This window comes from Schistocerca piceifrons, chromosome 1 (assembly GCF_021461385.2).
Source record: "Schistocerca piceifrons isolate TAMUIC-IGC-003096 chromosome 1, iqSchPice1.1, whole genome shotgun sequence".
In the NCBI taxonomy this organism is placed as follows: Eukaryota; Metazoa; Arthropoda; class Insecta; order Orthoptera; family Acrididae; genus Schistocerca; species Schistocerca piceifrons.
In genome coordinates, this window is record NC_060138.1 from 598,360,069 (window position 1) to 598,383,963 (window position 23,895).

A 23,895-nucleotide genomic window follows, 5' to 3' on the forward strand; every position below is an offset into this window, starting at 1 on the left:
TACCCCAAAAATCTCAATACTGGCAGTTTCAGGTCTAGTGCACTCTTTTCCCTTGTATGGGAACCCTACAGTTCTCAACCCTATGGTCTAGGTGTAAGATGTCAGGACTTTGCTTGCCACAGAATCCTTAGGACCACTGGTTTAGGCCTTCCATTAAACTCCAGTGTCGAAAGCTGCAAGAGATGTGCATTGTGCATCACAGAGAACTTTACTGTTAAAGATCTAAGAATGGACTTTCCAGTCAGGTAATATTTTGTTAATGGATCAGAGGAGGAGGGAAATGATAATAGTGTTATAAGTATCTTTAGCCATATAAATAATGGTAACTTACAGAGTATAGATATAAATGTAGATATGGTCCATCATGATTTACTCTCTTGTGCCAGTTTCTTTGTCTCAGAATAGTACCCAACATACTCCATTATATATTGGATACATTCCAAATCCCCTATTGTTTTTGCTCTTGACAACTTCCTTTTGTACCATGGAAGTTATTCGTACATGCCTTAACAAATGTACTGTCATCATCCACTCTTCTAGTTATTGTTTTCATATATTTCTTTCCTCACCAATTACATTACATTAGTCATACTCTGTGGACCATTTGGATGATGTCTGTTGGATACGCAAAGACTTTTAAAGATGTAGGCCCATATTTAATTTATTGTAATAACAAGACAATGAAATGACTTAAGACCCATGTACACCAGATATACATTCTCAGACATTTCTTTCTTAATTTAAGGCCATGTTTGATACTTGAAGGCCCTTGTTAGTGAGAAATGCCCTATTTTCTCTTTGCCTGTACCAGTGTGTTTCCATACCCTCCTTTCTTCCCCCTATCTGCATTATTTTGTTTCCAAGGTTGCAGAATTACTTCACTTCATCTACTACATAGTCCTCAATTTTTATGTCAAGTTTGTGTTAAGTTTGTTGTTAATCCTATTTCTGCTGATCAATAATATCTGCATATTTCTTTGGTTTCCTCTAATCCACATTTTGTGCTCAGTAGACTCGTCATTCCATTCAACAATTCCTGTAATTTTTCCCCCTTTTCACAGAGTGTAGTAAAATCATTTGTAAATCTCAACTCTGTTATTGCTTCACTCTGATTTCTAATCCCATTTCTGAAGCTTTCTTCTATTTCCTTCTTTGTTTCTTCAGTATACAGGACAAATAGTAGAAGAGAGAGACAACACTGTCATGTTATGAGCACTTCTCTCTTGGTTTTCCATTCTTATTGTTTCCTTCTACTTCTTATGTGTATTTTAAACTACCCAACTTTCTCTGTAGTTTATACTTATTTTTTTAGAGGATTTTGAACATATACTACCACTTTAAAAACACTGTAAAAACGTTTTTCAATTTTTAGGTCAACAGATCCTATGCAAAAATGGTTCAAATGGCTCTGAGCACTATGGGACTTGACAGCTATGGTCATCAGTCCCCTAGAACTTAGAACTACTTAAACCTAACTAACCTAAGGACAGCACACAACACCCAGCCATCACGAGGCAGAGAAAATCCCTGACCCCGCCGGGAATCGAAACCGGGAACCCGGGCGTGGGAAGCGAGAACGCTACCGCACGACCACGAGATGCGGGCGATCCTATACATGTGTCATTTCCATAACCTAGTGTAATGTCAGAACTGCATCTCTGGTGCCTTTCTTTTACTAAAGCAAAATTGATTATCATCTAATTTTTAAATGAAGGATACATAGAGAAAACATTCAGATAACACATGACTCCACCAAGGAAGGCCCTGTTAATATACACACCTCTGCTGTGAGAGTCCAGTACATATAAAGTGTTGCACATCTGACAGCTTGCACCATGTACATTGTGGATATATGTTACATTGAAAATTTAGTTGGGAGGACCTTCAAAAATTGTACTCACACTTTGTAGCTGTGGTATCTTTCAAAAAAAAAAAAAAAAAAAAAGGAAATGCAGACCTTGCACGGTATCAAGTACAATGTTCTCTCAACTAGTGGTGATTGCTGCATGAAATCAGTGGTAGCATTTCGTAATGTTAAGTAATTTCAAGGTGTCGCACTTAAATAAAAAGTACACCCTTGAGTTCTTTTCACACCAAAAACACCCCTCTTTACAGTATACATGGAATATGACTGATGTAAATTAATTGCATGCATGCTTCAAGCAGAAGGTAGTAAAAGTATCATAGAAATACAATGACGATCTCAAAATTAAATTGAAACTGAAGCATCAACAAATTGAACAATTAAGGTGCCTGTAGTTATTTTAAATCTGATGGTACTGCCCCTGTTCACACAAACTACAATACAGGTACATTGTACAAGAACAAGTCCATCAGTCAGCACAGTGAGGATGGCAAGAGACTCAGTGGCTTTACTGAAGCCAGGTAAGGTGATGAAGTGTAAGGCAAATAGTGAAAGTTATGAACTGTAGATTTCAAACAATGGAAAATTCAGGATGGAATGTAATAATATTACAAGAAGGAAAGTTACCAACTTTCCTTCTCATAAAACTGTAAATTTCAAACTCCAGTGACTATAACCCACACTGGAGGCTTCATCACTGCAAATGCGTTGAAGGAATAGATAACAAGCATGAAAAGTTTGCCAGGAAAATTTGGCCTGACAAGGATCATCTTAAACTGAAAGAGTGTGGCCATACACATGGATCAATTGAATAAAGCTGGAAACAGCCACAATTGAGTGTCCTGGATCCCTGTAAATCAACATGTTCAGGTAAACATTGAAGTAAATTTAATAGGAGAAAGCATGTGGTGTAATCTGTCATTGTGATTTCATTGCTCTGTTTTTCTTTGCTATAATAGGTCAGATGTATCTTGAAATGCTTCAGACATCGATTGTCAGTGTGTTTCATGGACTTTTTAATAGTGCCATGAGCAATGCTGTGTAGCATTGTGGTTAGCATCGCTGGCTAGTCTGCTGCAGGTTGCCATTTCAAATTTGACCACAAGCTGCTGTATATGGGCAGATATTTGTTATTTAGTATTTATAATTTCTGCAAGATTCTTGAAATATCTTGTATTTGTTATATTTGTATATTGAGGAATGGAAAATCCAGGTTGGAATTTAACAATTTTATGAGAAGGAAAGTTGCCATTCACCACATAGCGGAGATGCTGAGTCACAGACAGACACAACAAAAATACTGTCACAAGTAAAGCTTTTGGCCAGTAAGGCCTTCATCAAAAATAGACAACAGGCACATACCTCACACACATGTGACTGCAGTCTCAGGCAACTGTAGCCACAGCGACTCAGCATCCCCTGTATATGGTGAGCGCAACTTTACTTTTCATAATATTTATTTATTATTGATTATTTGATATTTGTATAAATACTAGCATTCTGCAATATTCAATGCTTGTATTCTAAGTACCTGCACTCTCTGTCCAGAAGGCCAGTTCTGCTCTGGCTGTACACTGATGCCAGTAAGAAACATGCTTTCAGTTTTAAGTGTTGTACTTCACTGGTGACCCTGCCTTCGAATTTGGACTTGATTGTGGTTTCAACATGACACTGTTTGGTGGAGACTCTGGGAACTTCAAGAGGTCTATGAGGTCTATTCAGAAAATTCGAGAACTTCATCCACAAATTTTTTTCTGCACTTACCTTTTACTTACTGTGCATGGTCTCCTTCAAAATACTCTCCTCCACAATTGATACGCCACTCCTAATGCCATTTCAACTTCTGGAAGCAGTCTTGGTATGCCTCTTTCTGGATTGTGTGAAGTGCTGTCTGCAAATGTTCTTTTATCTCATCTATTGTTGCAAATCTTCGTCATTTCAACAGTGTTTTCAACTTTGGAAATAAAAAACATCTATAGGAGCCAAGTCTGGAGAGTGCAAAGGATGAGACAACACAGTGATTTTGTTTCTTGTGCAATAGTCACACACCAGCAGGGATGAATGTGTGGGTGTGTTACTGTGATTCCATATCTATGAATTGTCTCACCACGTTTCAGGCCATTTTCTTCTCACATTTTCTCACAGGCATCGTAACACATCCCAGTAGTGCTGTCGATTAACAGTTTGTCCCTGTGGCATGAATTCATGATGAACTAATCATTCAGAGTTAAAGAAAACTATCAGCATGGCTTTGACATATGACCTGACCTGATGAACTATTTTTGGTCTTCGAGAACCTTTCCCAATCAATTGTGAAGATTGTACCTTGATCTCAACATTGTAACTGTGGACCCACATCTCATCACCAGTTATGATTCTCTTAAGAAACGCCTCGTTCTCATTTGTGTGATCCAAAAAACTTCACAGATTGTGAGACAAAAGTCTTTTCTGTCTTGACTCATGAGCCATGAGACAAACTTGGCAGCAACACAATGCATTCCAAGATGCTGTGTATTGGATTTCATGACATGATCCAACTGAAATGTTTCATTCTTCTGCGATCTCTCAACAGTCAGTCTTTGACTGGCATGCACAATTTTATTGACATTCCTGACATGAGCGTTGTCAGTAGACATCGAAGGGCATCCTGAATGAGGGTCATGTGTAACTTCGGTCTGGCCATTTTTAAAACATATGAACCATTTGTAACATTAAGTATGGCATAAGCACTCATCACCATAGGCTTTCTGCATCATTTGGTGTGTATATTGACATGGTTTCAATTAGACAAGGTAAAAGCCATCGCCTATATGGAATAGAAGTTGTACATGGTTCCTAAGATCACACCCACATCAAAAAAAATTTTGCATCGCCTCGGTTTCCAGAGTTCTGGAACCTGCACAGAAAATGGAATAGAGATCAACATAAACATCATTTCAGCCCTTTCTATTGCTCATGGAAACCACACATTGCGTGTTGTACCACCACACAGTGAGACCTTCGTTGGTGGTGGTCCAGATTGCTGTACACGCCAATAACTCTAATATCCAGTAGCACGTCCTCTTGCATTGATGCTTGCATGTGTTCATTGTGGCATACAAGTTCATCAAGGCACTGTTGGTCCAGATTGTCCCACTCCTCAGTGGCAATTCGGTGTAGATCCCTCAGAGTGGCTGGTGTGTCACATCGTCCATAAGCAGCCCTTTTCAATCTATCCCAGGCATGTTCGATAGGGTTCTTGTCTGTAGAACATGCTGGTCACTCTAGTCAAGCGATGCCGTTATCCTGAAGGAAGCCATTCACAAGAAGTGCCCGATGGGACGGCGCCTTCCATGACCACTGGCGGCGTACATCGACCCCACATAATGCCACCCCAAAACAGCAGGAAACCTCCAACTTGCTCCTCTCGCTCAACAGAGTGTCTAAGGCATTCAGCTTGACTGGATTGCCTCCAAACACATCTCTGACAATTGTCTGGTTAAAGGCAGCTGCATGGTGTCATGGTTGCAAAGATGGGCCTCGACATGGATGTCGGGAGTGAAGATGTGCATCATGCAGCCTATTGCACACAGTTTGAGTCATAACATGATGTTCTGTGGCTGCATAAAAAGCATTATTCAACATGGTGGCTTTGCTGTCAGGGTTCCTCCGAGCCATAAGCTGTAGATAGTGGTCATCCTCGCAGTAGTAGCCCTTGGGCAGCTTGAGTAAGGCATGTCATCAACAGTTCCTGTCTCTCTGTATTTGCTGCATGTCTGAACAACATAGCTTTGGTTTACTCGAGATGCCTGGACACTTCTCTTGTTGAGATCCCTTCCTGGCACAAAGTAACAATGCGTACACGATTGAACCACATTATTGACCATTTAGGCATGGTTGAACTACAGACAACACGAGTCATGTACCTCCTTCCTGGTGAAATGACTGGAACTGATCAGCTGTCAGATCCTCTCCATCTAATAGGTGCTGCTCATGCATGGTTGTTTACATCTTTGGGCAGGTTTAGTAACATCTATAACAGTGAAAGGGACTTTGTCTGTGATACAAGATCCACAGTCAACGTCTATCTTCAGGAGTTCTGGAAACCGTGCTGATGCAAAACTTTTTTTGATGTGTGTATATTCAGGAGATGGATTCCAGGATAGCAGTAAGTCAGCTGCACATGAGCCATTCGCTACTGTCTTCCAGAGGTGGTGGTCAAGATCCAACAAAATGGCTGAAAGCATTTGACTGAGTTGTCAAATACGACAGGTGGGATGACATGATGTGTCTAGCGAATGTATAATTATAACTAGACAGCACAGCTCAGCTGTGGTTTGAGAACAATGAAGAGAAGCTCAACACCTGGGACAAAATCCAGGCTGAGTTGAAGAAGATGTTTGATGATAATCAATAGGAAGTACACTTAGCAGGAGATGGCCCAGTCTCGTAGCAAAATGATGCAGTCTTACATACAGAATGTTTTGGCCATTTGCAACTTTGTGTACACGAATATGACAGAAACCAACAAAATCTCACATGTGATGAAAGGAGTAGAAGACACATTCCAAGCTCTTCTAGTAAAGGATGTTGCAACAACTGAGGAGTTCATCAGGTGATGCAGCACATCAAGGAAATGTAACAGAGAAAGAAGCATATGAAAGAGGTATGACAGATTCCCAGATGTGGTCCCTAAGGCAGGTGCAGAGGGCAGCATTGACTCCTCTTCTCTCATAAGGCAGGTTGTAAGAGAAGACATACAGGTATGACAGATTCCCAGATGTGGTCCCTAAGGCAGGTGCAGAGGGCAGCATTGACTCCTCTTCTCTCATAAGGCAGGTTGTAAGAGAAGACATACAGCATTTCATCGTAGCCATAACAATCAGATCTGTAGGATGTTGCAAAATAAGACATGAAAGGTACTGCACAAAGATCAATGTCCACAAGTGATTAAGAAGACATCTCATTTACTAACATGATGAAACTACTATGTACAAAACATTGATTAAAATGACTACACTTGTACAGACAAAACACAAAACAGTCTCAAAATTAACAATTATAGGAGAAAGACACTTACAGATGTGATGGTATTAGGTGAAAGAGTGGTGTGGTAAGAATAGTCAACACCAGACAAAGTCACTACCTTTTCCCAGAGTATCTACAGACACAATACCAATTTTTCCAATGCAGTACTTGGAATTATTTGGCTCTCATGGGAGAAATGGTCAGGGCAACGTTTTTCATCATGGCAAGATCTATTGGAGCATATACTGTATTCAAACATTATGAATCACCTTGAAGGGAACGATCCATTGATACAAAATCAGCATGGTTTCAGAAAACATCGTTCTTGTGCAACGCAGCTAGCTCTTTATTCACACGAAGTAATGGCCGCTATCGACAGGGGATCTCAAGTTGATTCCGTATTTCTAGATTTCCGGAAATCTTTTGACACCGTTCCTCACAAGCGACTTCTAATCAAGCTGAGGGCCTACGGGGTATCGTCTCAGTTGTGCTACTGGATTCGTGATTTCCTTGTAGGAAGGTCACAGTTCATAGTAATAGACGGCAAATCATCGAGTAAAACTGAAGTGATATCAGGTGTTCCCCAGGGAAGCGTCCTGGGACCTCTGCTGTTCCTGATCTATATAAATGACCTGGGTGACAATCTGAGCAGTTCTCTTAGGTTGTTCACAGATGATGCTGTAATTTACCATCTAATAAGGTCATGCAAAGACCAGTATCAGTTGCAAAGCGATCTAGAAAAGATTGCTGTATGGTGTGGCAGGTGGCAGTTGACGCTAAATAACGAAAAGTGTGAGGTGATCCACAGGAGTTCCAAAAGAAATCCATTGGAATTCAATTACTTGATAAATAGTACAATTCTCAAGGCTATCAATTCAACTAAGTACCTGGGTGTTAAAACTATGAACAACTTCAGTTGGAAAGACCACATAGATAATATTGTGGGGAAGGCGAGCCAAAGGTTGCGTTTCATTGGCAGGACACTTAGAAGATGCAACAAGTCCACTAAAGAGACAGCTTACACTACACTCGTTCGTCTTCTGTTAGAATATTGCTGCGCGGTGTGGGATCCTTACCAGGTGGGATTGATGGAGGACATCGAAAGGGTGCAAAAAAGGGCAGCTCGTTTTGTATTATCATGTAATAGGGGAGAGAGTGTGGCAGATATGATACGCGAGTTGGGATGGAAGTCATTAAAGCAAAGACGTTTTTTGTCACCGCAAGATCTATTTACGAAATTTCAGTCACCAATTTTCTCTTCCAAATGTGAAAATATTTTGTTGAGCTCAACCTACATAGGTAGGAATGATCATCAAAATAAAATAAGAGAAATCAGAGCTCGAACAGAAAGGTTTAGGTGTTCGTTTTTCCCGCGCGCTGTTCGGTGGTGGAATGGTAGAGAGATAGTATGATTGTAGTTCAATGAACCCTCTGCCAAGCACTTAAATGTGAATTGCATCATGTAGATGTAGATGTAGATGAATGAAAGGCACACAGTTTCACATGGAGTACTGGTAGTGATAGTGGAGCTTGGAACTTGGTCAGCAGCCATGTGGGCACTAATGCTCATAGATCAGAATATCTTGCAGCTCAAAACACTGATTTACTCACTGGGCTGTACAGCAGGTGTGGGAACAGGGTGGCGCATGTCAGTCTTAAACGTTACAGTGAATATCTTGGTTTGAAGCACATTGCCGTGCACATGTGAGTGTTAAAAATTACAGTGAATATCTTAATATGAAACACATTGCCATGTGGCATGTGTGTCATGGGACAGGCACTGGGCCAAAGTTGATGTTGACACTACAAGTAGAAGACAAAGGCTGGTTGTGAGATTGGGTCAGGGGAAGCCTTGCTACAAACCAAGCTACTGCTCTGTAGTAGTAGCCAGCAACTGTAGAAGGTGGGTATCTGATCATATGGCAGAATTGACAGCTTGGGGCAGAAGTAAACACATGAGACATGAAACTCACTGCCTTAGCAGATGGTTGTAGCACACTAGGAACATTAGGAACTGCTCAGACCAATATGCGGCAAAAGGCCATCGCAGATCAAGTACACAAGAGAAAGTGGCCATGAACGTCAACCCCATTCTAAGGAGGTAATAGAGCACGCTGAAGAGAAGGTGTCTCAATCTTTGGCACCAATCTCCGTCAAAAGTCAAAAGTACCATGAAGAATTGGCCTGGTTAACATAGACTTGCACCGCCGACATCAAACAACAACCCAGCTGTGCCGTACTGTAGACAAAGAAGATGAGTGTTCGACACTTATTATGCCACATGACATGCAGTCAACTGCAGACATTTGTAGTGAACCTGTGGGCCAAACCTCTTGACCATATCCTGGATAAGGTTGCTCCCCAGCATGTCATAGCTGTTACCCATTGACACACAGAGGTACTAGCCATATGCCTAGCCACCGAATTCAGAAAAACCTAGTGAGGCAACCATCCAGGGAGGCTGCCACAAATGAAAATCTTCCATGGATGACAGTTACTCAGATGAAAGGCTATCTCATTGACAGACAGTCAGTCTACACACTAGACGACACAGGAGCTTCTTTCCTGTAATGCCAAATGCTTATTCCCACCAGCTAAAGAAGATTACTTTCCTTGACATGAAAGCATTTGTGCTGAAGGTCACCAGTCAGAAATACAAGGGGTGATCAAAAAGTATCCATTTGAGGGTGTTGCTCCAATGTATATGCAACATAGCAGAACTGGGATGTCGATGTATAAGAACTGACATGTTGACAAGGGATCAGTGGGGCACTCATAGCTTTCTGATGTGTGTGTTACTGCAGGTAACAAAAGCTGGTTCCACCACTGGGAAGCAGATTCAGAACCATTGATGCAGCAGTGTCATCTGGCATCCGCTTGTCCACAGAAGTTCAAGAGCCAGCCATCTGCTGGAAAGGTGATATTCACCCTGTTCTTTGATTAACATGACAAGGGGTGCAGCCTATTCATGATGATACATGTCCCCATATTACCAATGTTGTACTGACACAATACCAATTTTTCCAATGCAATACATGGAATTAATTGGCTCATGGGAGAAATGGCCAAGGCATGGTCTGAATGAAAGACACACAGTTATCACGTGGAGTGCTGGTAGTGATAGTGGAGTTTGGAACTTGGACAGCAGTCACGTCCATGTCTCTTCACTCTATTGGCCTGATCTCTCCCCATGCAAGTAACTCTCCTTCAGTCTCTTAAAAAGGGCCTTGAAGAGTCAACGAATCTTATAGGACAGCAATGTGCAGCTGTCAGTTATGGATTTCTTCATGCAACAGAACATGGTGTTTTCCCAAATGTGTGTCTTCAGTGGAATGATTGCCTCAATACACACACTGATTTTGCCTGATTGGAATACCGATTCTGGATTGTATGACCTTCAAACAGAAACTTTTTGATTGCCCCTTATGCATTCAGCCAACAAGAGCACGTGTTACAAGGGTAACTATGACGCAAGCCTTTGAATGTCCTTTTAGCAGAATTTAGTCATGATGTAAGCGAGCGATGAGGCTCCTTGCAGGCATCACAAAATAATAACTCCAGACTGATGAAGCTGTTCCAACAAATGTGCTTAGCAAATATTGCTCTGAGTGTTTATCTGCTGTTGAAGATATTGGTTTCCTGCCATCATCAACAAGATAAGTCCCAGTCATCGTTCGAGACATACAGTTAAACTATGAAGCTTTTATCAATTGCAAAAAGTTACTCAAGCTCACAAAAGAAATCTTCATGCCAGCGTTGATCATAAGCATTGCATGTGATCAAGGAGAATTCCTGACCAATGTCAGAAGCAGTGATGACTCATCCCTAAAGGTATGAGCATAAGTACAGCTGAACCAGTCCAGGAGGGGCAGCATAGTGTCATTGATGAGTAATTGCACTCTAACTACCATTATATCCAATGCTGGAGAGGATGCTGCTATCAAATTGCCAATAGGATCTAGCCTGATAGAAACAACATCAGCTAGTAACAGCATTCTGCATCAATTTTTGGATACTTTCAAATCAGGCTTGGAGAAAAGAGAGACCAAGCAGCCCACGATGAAAAACTATATCAGCTGGGGTCATCCACCAACTAGCCCATGCTCATGTACAATCCCACAGCTGAATGATGGATAATCCAGGAGGAAGTGGAGGAGGTGCTGCAATATTGCATAATTGAACTTTCAGAGAGTCCTTGGTCCTCTCCAGCAGTCCTTATGAAGCAGAAGGATGGCACACAGCATTTTTTGCTTCAGCCACCAGCAATTGAACAAAACCACAGAAAAAGATGTATATCCATCACCATGCATTGCTGACACCTCGACTGTTTAAAAGGAACAAAGTATTTCTCAACTATGAACATGCAGATAGGCTTCTGACAAATAGAGGTTAATGCGGCTGACAGGGAAACACTGCCTTCAGAACTTCAGATGGTCTACATTAGTTCAAATTTATGTGATAAACTTCTTTTTACTTTTCAATGTAGTCTCCTTGTAGATTAATGCACTTGGTCCAATGATGTTCCAGTGCCTTGATCTCATCTCTAAAATCAGTTTCTTCCAGTCCTGCAAAATAATTTTCAACTCTGGCTATCAATTCTTCTTTTTAAGTGAATCCTCATCCACCAAGAAAAATTTTCAGTTTTGGGAAGAGATGGAAGTCTGACAGAGCCATATCGGGTGAATAAGACATTTGTGGCAACTAATCACACCTTAGTTCACGTAATTTTGCCATGGCAACAGCACATGTGTGCGGGAGCACATTGTCTTGATGGAAGATGTTCTTCCTTTTAAACCTAGCCTTTTTTCATGTATCTTTTGTTCATCTACATGGTTACTCTACAATTCACGCTTAAGTGCCTGGCAGAGGGTTCATCGAACCATTTTCATACTACTTCTATACTATTCCACTCTCAAATGGCGCGTGGGACAAAGGAACACCTAAATCTTTCCGTTCAAGCTGTGATTTCTCTTATTTTATTATGATGACCATTTCTCCCTATGTAGGTGGGTGTCAACAAAATATTTTTGCATTCAGAAGAGAAAGACGGTGATTGAAATTTCGTAAACAGATCTCACCACAAAGAAAGCTGCCTTTGTTTCGTTGACAATTCGCATATCATATCAGTAACACTCTCACCCCTATTGCGCGATAACACAAAACGGGCTGCTCTTCTTTGCACTTTTTCAATGTCCTCTGTCAATCCTAGCTGGTAAGGATCCCACACCACCCAGCAATATTTCAGCAGATTATGGACAAGTGTAATGTAGGCTGACTCTTTAGTGGGTTTGTCACATCTTCTAAGTGTTCTGCCCACAAAGCGCAGTCGTTGTTTCGCCTTCTCCACAATATTATTTATGTGGTCTTTCCAATTTAAGTTGCTCATAATTGTAATTCCTAGGTATTTAGTCGAACTGACAGCCCTTAGATTTGTGTGATTTATCATATACCCAAAATTTATTGGATTTCTTGTAGTGCCCATGTGGATGACCTCACACTTTTCTTTGTTTAGTGACAATTGCCACTTTTTGCACCATACAGAAATTCTCTCTAGATCATTTTGTAATTGGAATTGATTGTCTGATGATTTTCCTAGGCAGTAAATTACAGCATCATCTGCAAACAATCTAAGGGGGCTGCTCAGATTACCACCTAGATCATTTATATAAATTTGGAACAGCAGAATGTGGAATGAGAGATACCACTTCTGTTCTAATCGATGATTTACCATCTATCACTACAAACTCTGGCCTCTCTGAGAGTAAATCATGAATCCAGTCACACAACTGAGACGATACTCCATATGCAGGCAATTTGATTAATAGTCGCTTGTGAGGACTTGTATCAGAAGTCTTCTGGAAATGTAGGAATACAGAATCGATCTGAGATCCCTTGTTGACAGCACTCATTACTTTATGGGAATAAAGAGCTAGCTGTGCTGCACAAGAACAATATTTTCTGAATCTGTATTGGTTATGTATCAATAAGTCATTTTGTTCAAGGTGATTCATAATGTTTGAGTACAGTATATTCTCCAAAATTCTACTGCAAATTGAGGTCAGTGATATGGGTCTGTAATCCAATAGGTTACTCCTATTTCCTTTTTTTGAATATTGGTGTGACCTGTGCTACTTTCCAGTCTTTAGGAACAGACCTTTCGTCAAGTGAGCGGTTGTATATGATTGCTAAGAAAGGCGCTATTGTGTCTGCATACTCTGAAATGAACCTGACTGGTATACCACCTGGACTGGAAGACTAGTCTTTCTCAAGTGATTTGAGTTGTTTTGCTACACCTAAGATATCAATTTTTATGTCACTCATGCTAACAGCTGTTCTGGTTTCAAATTCTGGAATATTTACTTCATCTTCTTTCATGAAGGAATTATGGAAAACTGTATTTAGTAACTTCGCTTTAGTGGCACCATCATCGGTAACATTTCCATCGCTATCGTGCAGTGATTGTATTGACTGTTTTTTGCCACTGGTGTACTTTACATATGACCAGACTCTCTTTGGGTTTTCTACCATATTTTGAGACAATGTTTCATTGTGGAAACTATTCAAAGCATCTCGCATTGACGTCCGCACTAAATTTCGAGCATCTGTGAAACTTAGCTAGTCTTGGGGATTTTGCATTCTTCTGAATTTGGCATGCTTTTTTTGTTGCTTCTGCAACAGTGTTCTGTAGTGTTTTGTGAACCATGGTGGATCAGTCCTGTCTCTTATTAACTTACGCAGTTTGAATCTACCTATAGCTGTTGATACTGTATCTTTGAATTTGAGCCATATCTGGTCTACACTTACATAATTAGCTTGGAAGGAATGGAGACTCTCTCTTAGGAAGGCATCAAGTGAATTTTTATCTGCTGTTTTAAATAGATATATTTTGAATTTATTTTTAAACTACTACCAACAGACACAAACACACCACCACCTGCTTTATTTAATCTATTCTTTCTGAACACGGTTTTTGCCGCTGTAAAAATTTTGACAGAATTTATCTCCGGCTTTAGCCAGCTTTCTGTTCCTATAATGATTTGAGCTTCAGTGCTGGTACTTTTCCAACACAGCTACGACAATTTACAGCTACAATACCAACTGTTGCTTGGTTGATTCTTGTCGTTTCTTTGCCCTGTACCCTTTGAGACTGGAGCCCTTTTTGATCTTTTTCAAGACTGTCTAACCTAAAAAACTGCCCAGCCCATGCCACACAGCCCCTGCTACCCATGTAGCCACCTCCTGTGTGTAGTGGACAGCTGACCTATTTAGTGGAACCTGAAACCCCTCCACCCTATGGCGCAAATCGAGGAATCTGCAGCCTACACCATCACAGAACCGTCTGAGCCTCTGATTTAGACCCTCCACTCAGCTCTGTACCGAAGGTCCACAATCAGTCCTGTCAACGATGATGCAGGTGGTGAGCTCTGCCTTCATCTCACTAGCAAGCCTGGCATCTTCACCAACTCAGACAGCTGCCGGAAACGATAGAGAATCTCTTCCAATCCATAGTGACACACATCATTAGTGCCGACATGAGCCACCACTTGCAGTTGGCTGCACCCTGTACCCTTCATGACATCTGGAAGGACCCTTTCCACACCTTGGATGACTCCCCCCAGTATGCACACGGAGTGCACATTTTGTTGCAATTTGTCCAGGAGGTTAGCATAGTATTCTCCAGTAATTGTTTGCCCAGTGGGGAGATAATCTACAAACAGAGCCCTTTTCGCATCCCGGAACACTGATACAATGACCTTCACTGCCGAAAGAATTGTCTTTGCTTTCTTTGTTGGTGGAGAATCAGCATGTTTCACCGCTTTGACTGTTGTTTCATCTCTGGGGTATAGTAGTGCACCCAGGTTTCATCTGTGTTCACAAACTGGTGAAAAAAATCTTGTTTGTTTCTCCTAAAATGAGCCAAAGATTATTCTGAATGTCCATTCTCATGCATTTTTGATGCAGCATCAAGAGTCACGGCATCCATTTTGCGGATAATTTTTTCATTTCTGATTCTTCAGTTAAAATGTGATATACCCTTTCAGGTGACATCTGGCTAGTGTGAGCAATTTCACACACTTTCAATCAGCAATCCTCCATGGCTGTTTTGTACACTTTTGCAATGATTTCTAGAGTAGTGATACATCTTGGCCGACCACTGCGTGGATCATCATCTAAGCTCTCACAATCAAATTTAAATTCATTTGTCCACTTGGCAACAGTTGAATATGAAGGAGCAGAGTGCCCCAGTGTAATCTGGAAATCAGTATGAATGTCCTTTGCTTTCATACCTTTCTTTACGAAGTACTTAATAACTGCTCGAATCTCGATTTTTTCCATGTTTGCAAATCGTTATGTGGGAACAACAACAGAGCCACATCACTGTCACAGCTGTCTTCCAAGAGCACTGATGTGGCACGTGTTTGCAGGCAACAGTCCAATGAATATCACATGAACAACTCATTGTGCTAGTGCTGACCTCTTGTGGTGATTCCAAGAACTTTTCAAACCACCCTCGTATAATAGACAATCTGCTTTGACACCTTAAATTGATATCTGGGTGACATTTGAAGAACTTTGAAGCTGACTGACAACCATGTTCACATGTGTTTGGGCTGTAGATATCCACCTGAATCTGAAAAACTGCCTATTCATTGCCCAAGAAATAAAAAGTCTTTGGGCACTTAGTGAATAATGGTGGAGTCCATCCTGTTCCTGAGAAAGCAAGAGCAGTCACTTATTTTCCAACTCCTCAGCATATTCATGATGTGAGAAGCTTTCTCAGAATATGCTGCATGCCCCTAGCAAGAACTATTGCAGGGTGAAGCCAGATTTTCCTGAAACAAGGCAGTAGAAGGACCTTACCTTGTCCTTATGGAGGCACTAACATCTTATCCAGTCCTGAGAATACCAAGACAGAACTTCACACTGTTATTAGTGGTTTTGGTATAGTGGCAGTTCTGTTACAACTTCAAGAAGATGCTGAAAAGTTGATAGATCATCCTTCCAGAGTACTCTGAAATGTAACAGATTGTTCTTCATATGATTTTGAGGCAAATTCAGGTTTCATGATTAGCTGCTATGTTAGCAGGTAAGACCCATATAAATAATCTTGCCTTTTGAAATCTATAACATAATTTTAAACAACTTCATGTCAAAGTACTCATTCACATTACGTCCATCCATAGGTAGGAACATGTACTGTCAACTCATTTAGTTTACATTTATGAATAATCGATTAACAAAAGAGATACCAATTATATACTGTAATTACAAGTATAATGTTTGAAATGGTTAATACAACAACATATAACTACCTGTAATCCATAAAATGAAACCATGATAACAATGTGAACAAAAAATTATGTACTCATATTTGAAACAGGAAACATGGTAGGAGTGCTTGGAATAATGTAGTTTCAGTGTTATTAACAAAAATGTAATTTTCGTTGTTCATTCGTATTATTTTACTTATTGTTCTTGAAAACAAGAGATATGTAATCATCTTTCTTATCACATTCCATGCATTTTAATTCTAAGCAACAGATGATAACATTTTTTGTAACTATCAACAACTTACGTAACTGTAATTAATGAATTTACTATAGGCAATGATACATCAGTTGTTAGTGAGTGTATATAAGACCAGTAAGAAAACTTGTTGGAGGTCCAGCATTATGCGAGATATTGAGCAGCACTCTGTGACATAATAAATTGTACAGCTGAAACAATAATTGACTTTTCATGTCTTTTGGGAACCATAGTGTTCTCTGGCCTGTTTTCACTTACAAAAAACCTCAACTGCAGTGAATTAGAAAAATGAAGATAAGTTGTAGACAACATTTATTATTTTGAACAAATTGAGTTACATCCACCAAATTTCAAGAATGTTTATTTCAGCTACCATTGAAAGAATTAATGTTTGTAAAGATGATCACTTCAAAGTTTTTTTCTGTTGACAACATTTACCCCAGCAAGACTGGTGCATGGCAACCCTCCATGTCCAAGAAGAACTATTCTTCAACCAAGAAAGAATGCCTTGAAGTTTGGGCCATCAACAAGTTCTGGCCATATTTATTTGGCAAACCATTTGTTGTTGTTATGAATAACTATGCTTGCTGACTAGCCTGAAGGATCCATCAGCCCGAACGGTGAGATGAACACTGAGGCTTCAAGCTGCTGATTTAGGTTGCCCAAGATTTCTCTAAATCACCCTAGGAAAATACTAGAATGGTTCATTTGAAAGGGCATGGCCGATTTCCTTCCCCATCCTTGAAACATTTTGAACATGTGCTACATCTCTAATGACCTCAGTGTCACCAGGGTGTTAAAGCTTAATCTTCCTTCTGTCATCACACTATGTTTTAAGCATGAGAACATACTTGGATGATAGTCAACACTGAAAATGGATATGTCCTAGAGATGGTAATGAGTACACTACCATGGTTTCCAGGTCAAAAACCTATTACCCTTTACACTTGAGATGCCTTGAAGGGTGAAGGCTATCAAGATAGGCCAGCTACTCTAAAGACACAATAAGCGTTGTGTGCAGCCATCACAACAAACACTTCCTTCAGCAGTTCAGAAGCTTCAGAGATGTTTAGTGGCTGATGGTGAACATGTATTACAATGTCTCAGAAATGAGGAATAATGATAAATATATTTTAAAAACTGAACTACACAGTACTGATGGTTCACAATAATGTTTATTTTATATTTTATTGTGAACCAGCTTTCAGCTTTGTAGACCATCCACAGATAACGTGTCTGAGGCTGGTCTAAAAAGCCAAAAGTCAGTTCACAATTAACCATAAAACTGTAATGCTGCCACTATTTTTTTTTTTTTTTTTTATTTTTATTTTATTTATTTATTTATTTTTTTTTTTTTACTGTGGAAACTAGTTGTGCATTACTGCGGAAACTAGCAGCTCAGCCGAAGCAGTTAAAGGAGCCATAAGCAGCCAGTGGACACTAACATGTCAGCATGCTGTTTGCAGCAACAGGGCTGTTTATACGTTAGGAGGCATGCCAGACCAAGCACTGTAATCCTGCTAATGAAGCAGTAAGACAGGGCTCTTGCAGAACAGACCAGGGAGTTTCTACATCACCAGGCTATATATTTGTTATTCCGAGCATGGATGGAAGCAGTATGTGGGCACAACAAGTGAGCTCCTAACTCAAATAAATGTTAATTTTAGCAGAGCTATCTGCAGTTAAGCAGTGCCTACTACAATGAGAGGGCTACTCCAAGTGCCGGAATGATATGGGATAGCAAGCAGTCACAAGTTTGGGCCTCCACTACCACACCATCTTCTAGCATAATGTCCTCCTTCCTGGGCTTGGTGTCTCTTCACTGATGGGCCACTCCCAGGCTCATTCCAGCAGAAGCCAGACAACTATCTTGCATGGCACCAGATTGAGACTTGGGCTGTGTAGTCACACACCCTTCTGCACTGGTTCGGGTGTCCTGGTGCCTAGCACAGTCACTCACACAATGGAAATCCATCAACAGTGCCTGTCATCCCCTGAAATCATTATGGTGGTCTTCCTCAATGCTGGTGCCTCTCATGAGCAACCATGTAGCATCTAACTGGGATGCACTGCTGAGCATGTTGCTGGTATCAGCATTCTGGGGAACAGACATAATGGCCTGCAGGCCTGCAGCTAGATGCACACCACACACTGCCCTCATCACGTGCTGTAAGGGGTGTGGCATGGCCACTGAACCATGACACTACAAGTGTGGTCACATGAGTTTAAATAAAATATTTTACTTTCCAATGTTGTTTCTCTGAGCTGCCCAAGGACTGCATCCTCGTCACGACCCACTGTTGCTATCCTGCACAGAAGTGGCCCACTTCAAATAAATATTATTGTAGAACATGTATACAGTGTATTTCAGTTTTTAATGTGTCAGTGCTCCTATAAGTACTGATGAATACATAAATGTGAATACATTTTGTGACCTGCTCAGCATATGTTTGAAATGTTGAGTTGCAGACAGCCACTATGAAAACACTATTACAAATTTAAGCTACACACACACACTTTCACACAAGCACAACTTACACACACATGACCCCTGTCTCTATCCACAAGGTACCAGTGTTCACCATTATGAGTGTTATCGTTTGCAAAAGTAGATCAAATGAGCAAGCATCCATCCTCAGAGAGTTCCGATAATCATTTGACATGCTTGTCCTTAAGTCAATAAGAAAATTTTCACACATCAATTTCCCTCTCTTCTTATACCACTCCTTCAGCCATCTACACTTCCCCTTTTCCTTACATGAGTGCAAAGCCAGTCCAAGAGCCAAATAACACCTGGCATCCCTATCCGCCATATTTGCACATCATATTTCACACATCAATTTCCCTCTCTTCTTACACCACTCCTTCATCCATCTACACTTCCCCTTTTCCTTACATGAGTGCAAAGCCAGTCCAAGAGCCAAATAACACCTGGCAACCATATCCGCCATATTTGCACATCCGAGATTTGTCACTAATATTGCATAATATCAATTCACTGTCTGGAACCAACCATCGATGTAATGCATAGTATTACTGTCCATTATTATTAATAATCTACAGGCACTTTAGTCTCAAAAATTTTACAAAGAACTAAATGATAACTATTTTTTCACTATTGTGTATTCTTGAATTACTGTGGCACTCCTTTCACATAATAGTTGATGCATTATACATTAAGAGTATGTTACAAGAACTTTTGTAAAATCTTTTAGGGGAAATTGGAGATGTGGGTGGATATGTTCCCAATGGATATGCCTCTCCCAGGTCCATCACTTGACATTTCACCTCGGAAACCTAAATCATATGAACTTCGCATTATCATCTGGAACACTGATGATGTTGTGCTTGAAGATGATGCATTCTTCACTGGAGAGAAGATGTCTGACATCTATGTTAAAGGGTAATAATATACTGCACTCAGAATTGTGGAGTTACATTCTTGTTGCTGTGAAATGGAGTTTATTTAATTTTTTCAGGTGGCTGAAAGGACAAGAAGACTGTCAGTGCACAGACATTCATTATCGATCTCTCACTGGTGAAGGAAATTTCAACTGGAGATTTATATATCCATTTGACTATCTGGTAGCTGAAGAAAAAATTGTTATTTCTAGGAAGGAATCATTGTTCTCCTGGGATGAAACAGAATGCAAAATACCAGCAAGATTAGAACTTCAAGTTTGGGATGCTGACCATTTCTCAGCTGATGATTTCCTAGGTAAAGTAGGAACAGTGGGGCAGCTACAAATTAAACTTTGATTGTAGATTGTATTAATATATACTCTGATCATCTTTATCTAAATATTTCCTTGTAGAACTTGAAGGAAGGAGAAATTGGGAAAGATAGATAACAGTATATAGCAGTTTAAGACTTTAAGCAGAAATTGCCTTGAATAGATTGCCAAATGTTCAACAGTGTAATTTCAAACATGATGAATTCACACTGCAGAACAAAAGGTAGTTTCAGTTAGCAGCAGACATGAGGAAAAGTGCTTCACTGTCAAAAGCAATTTGGCATTAAACGAAGTAGTGCACTTAACAGAAGCTTAATGGCAAAATTTACTCATTATTGTGGCCTTGACAAGATGCACACGTGAAAGTAGATTCCTTAATATTTCATGGACTGTGATGTAAAAAACTGCAATTTTGTGAAATTTTGTGCCTTCAGTACAGGAAATGTCGAATTTTATTTAGTTGTTTTCTTTAGTATGATTTTGTTACTTAGCACCCACATTTTCTTATTTGTCCCCAGGGCATTGGATAAAGAGTAATTTTTTTCTCTTGATTCATCAGACAGAGTTTACTGCAAGTAATAATAACTTATCTTCCTGCAATTATGTATGGACATAGTAGCACTGAGCCTGGTTTATGAGAAATAAGAAAAAATAGTTCACTGAAAACTGAAAGATGATCTGATTCCTGGGATTTTCTTAAGAAACTCATAGACTTGTTGAAGTAATGTATTGGCATGCTTATGAGGCTTTTGGAGTTGGGGCCTTTTTTGTATTATTCCTATATATATTTACCTAACTACTCGTTACATGTTATCTTTATCTGCATACCCCCCACCCCCCTTCCCCTTTCTCTCTCTCTCTCTCTCTCTCTCTCTCTCTGGTTTTCCCCATCTGCTTTTCTACTTCCCTTCTTGTTTTTAACCGTATTATACCCCCCACCCCCTTCCCCTTTCTCTCTTTCTCTGGTTTCCCCCGCCTACTTTTCTACTTCCCTTTTTGTTTGTAACTTTATTATTTATGTATTGTTTGCCTCTCATGTTGTCGTTTTAACTTCTCTAGACTGAAGCACAATGTTTATAAATGTACTATGTGTGACCCGTGTCCCCCACTGATACCTGTCATTTCAACAATACCACCCACTTTCTTACAATTTGCGGATACCTCACAACCAAGGGTCTGAGTGACCCGTTCCTCCTTTCCAACCTTCCCAGGCTATCCCTCTTTACTTCTTGAGGAAGAAACTAGGTATTTTAAAAGATGTGACAGTTCTTGTGTACTATTATGTGTACCTATCAGCAGTATTTAAAAGTATACGTATTAAATTGCTGGCCAGTCATTCTGCCTTGTTATTTTTCTTTGAATATTATTATTTAATATCTTGTCATCACGTTATTCTCAAATCTTCATTATTACTCTTTCAAATTACTCTGTTTATGCACATTACTATGTCTCCACTTGTCATACCGAGCACCGTGGGTTTTGAATCCATGCCAGACAGCATGGACCTCCATTACCACTAGAGGTTTCTGCAGCCATCGCACCATAAGTTGTGGCTGCACATGCTCCTGACCTGCATATCATGTGAGAGCGCCACTGTGGAGCACGTGGTCCCAGCAGCCAATAGTGATGTACCCTATCATGTATTTAAGCACCTGCCTCTCACTCAACAAGGCAGTCTGATATTCATGGGACTCTCTTGATATCTCGCTTACAGACATCATGTTTGCTTTGCTTGTTTCTGTGTCCGAGTGGATGTTGTTGATTTCATGAGGTTTTCTCTTGTGACTCCATTGCTTCTTGCGTGTTGCTCTTCTTGGTGTCTTGCTTGGTCGTCCTTTGTGTGTGTCCATTCCTTCACTGTTCGTCTTTCTTGTTTGTTCACATGCCTCTCCCGTTCGGTCCTGCTGCACTTTTGTACACGGCCACTCCACAGTTACAATATTTTGGTGACAAAGTAAATGGTGGTAGTTGTTAGTATGGGGTCAAAGTTGGTCTTACTTCTGGAGAAACAGCAGCAGCTCATGCAGCAGCAGCAGTAGCCCCAGTTTATATCTTACAGTAGTCACTGCAGTTGCTAATGGACAAAGTTGATGCAAGGGACGCACTGCCACAACAACTTCTGAGTCCTCAGGTGTCCGATGCTTTCCCACGTTTGCCGTCATTCCCCCCATTTAATGACGCTAAAGAAGACTGGGAAACATATTTACATCAGCTGAAACAACATTTTGCGACTTTTCAAGTCACAAATGACTCCTTGCAGCAGTCGTTGTTTTTGTCTTGGGCATCCCCAGACACGTTCTTTCTTATCCGCAAGCTGGCACCATTGTCTGATCTTGTGGCTCTCTCTTTCCAAGAAATATGCCTTTTGCTGACAAACTATTATTCACAATGCTACCATGTGTTCGCCTCTCAGATGGAGTTCCACCAGTACCATAAACAGCCTGGTCAATTGTATCATTCATGGGTCACAGATTTGCAGGGTCTCAGCTGTCGATGCTATTTTAATTGCACCAATTGGCAGTGCAAGGCTTCATATGTGGACTCTCTCATCCGGAATTTGGTGGTTCAGCTGGCTTCTAATCCTGCAGCACTGAAGCTCGATACCCCTCCTTGGAAGAGATTCTCTGCATTGGCCACTCATTTGAGATTGCTCAGGTGGCTAATGAGTGTCTCATGGCATGGCCGCAAGTGGTGTCAATCGACACGTCTCGGTGGGTTCTGCCCTCGTGGCGTCAATGTTGCCCAGCCACCAGAGGCCAGCACTGTTGGGACTCCTCTTTGTCCAACATCTCTATGGCAGTGGCGCCTCCGGTTGCCCCTCATCACCGGCCCACTTCCATCTTGCCCACAGTGCTTTACCGCACATTATGAAGCTGATTGTCCCCACCATTGGAAAACGTGCACGATGTGTGACAAGGAGGGCCACATCCAATTGGTTTGTCATAGTCACTTGACTCACTCCAGTCCTGCTCCTCCTGGGCCTCAAGATACCGTACATGCTCTGCAATCTGTCGTCACACTGGATGACCCATCATCAGCGCAGAAGCTTTTCCTCATGCTCTGCCTTTTCACTGAGAATGTCAGTTTTCAGGTCAACACTGGGGCCACCGTCTCCCTGAATAATATGGTGACATATGCCCGACCGGGCTCTCCCTCTCAGTGTTTGGTTCCATTCCCCTTCTTGGGCAGTTCATCATCCAGGTGAGGTAAAAATATTTTCCCTGGCTCCTTACCCTATTTTTTGTTGACCATCCATTGGCTTCAAATAGATGCATTTCAACTGTCTGGCTTTTCAACTTCCGATGAAGTTAACGTCATTTCCAAGGCTGTTGGTTTTCAGGACTTGGACGATCTGTGCTCAGTTTTTGCATAGTTATTTGCACTGGATCTCAGATGTGCTTTTGATTTTCAGGTGCACATCCCACTTCAACCAGATGCGCAGCCTCACTTTTTCCAGGCCCGACTCCTTCGGGTGGCCTTATGGCCAGCAGACAAGCGGGAACTTGATCAGCTCCAGGCTGCTGGCGTTCTGGAGCCTGTGACATACAGTGCCTGGGTGACACCATTGGTTGTAATATGGACACCCAATTGGTCACTTTGGCTGTGTGGGGACTTCAGCACTACTGTCAATGCTGAGTCCCTTGTAGATACTTACCCCATTCTCCAACAGGAAGACCTTCTTGGCAAGCTTGCCAGTGGAGAGTACATTCCAAAGATTGACCTGGCTGAGGCATACCACCAATTACCCTAGGATGTTGATTC

General features: G+C 40.9%; 1 protein-coding gene across 1 annotated transcript in view; it reads left to right on the forward strand.

Annotated features, from left to right (window-relative positions):
• The window catches only part of LOC124755559 (otoferlin-like), a 461,140-nt gene that overhangs the window by 387,553 nt on the left and 49,692 nt on the right, over positions 1-23,895 (forward strand). Inside the window, exons 33-34 of the mRNA XM_047249045.1 lie at positions 19,615-19,802; positions 19,879-20,117. Coding sequence (XP_047105001.1) covers positions 19,615-19,802; positions 19,879-20,117 — 427 coding nt within the window. The remainder of the gene's footprint in view (positions 1-19,614; positions 19,803-19,878; positions 20,118-23,895) is intronic.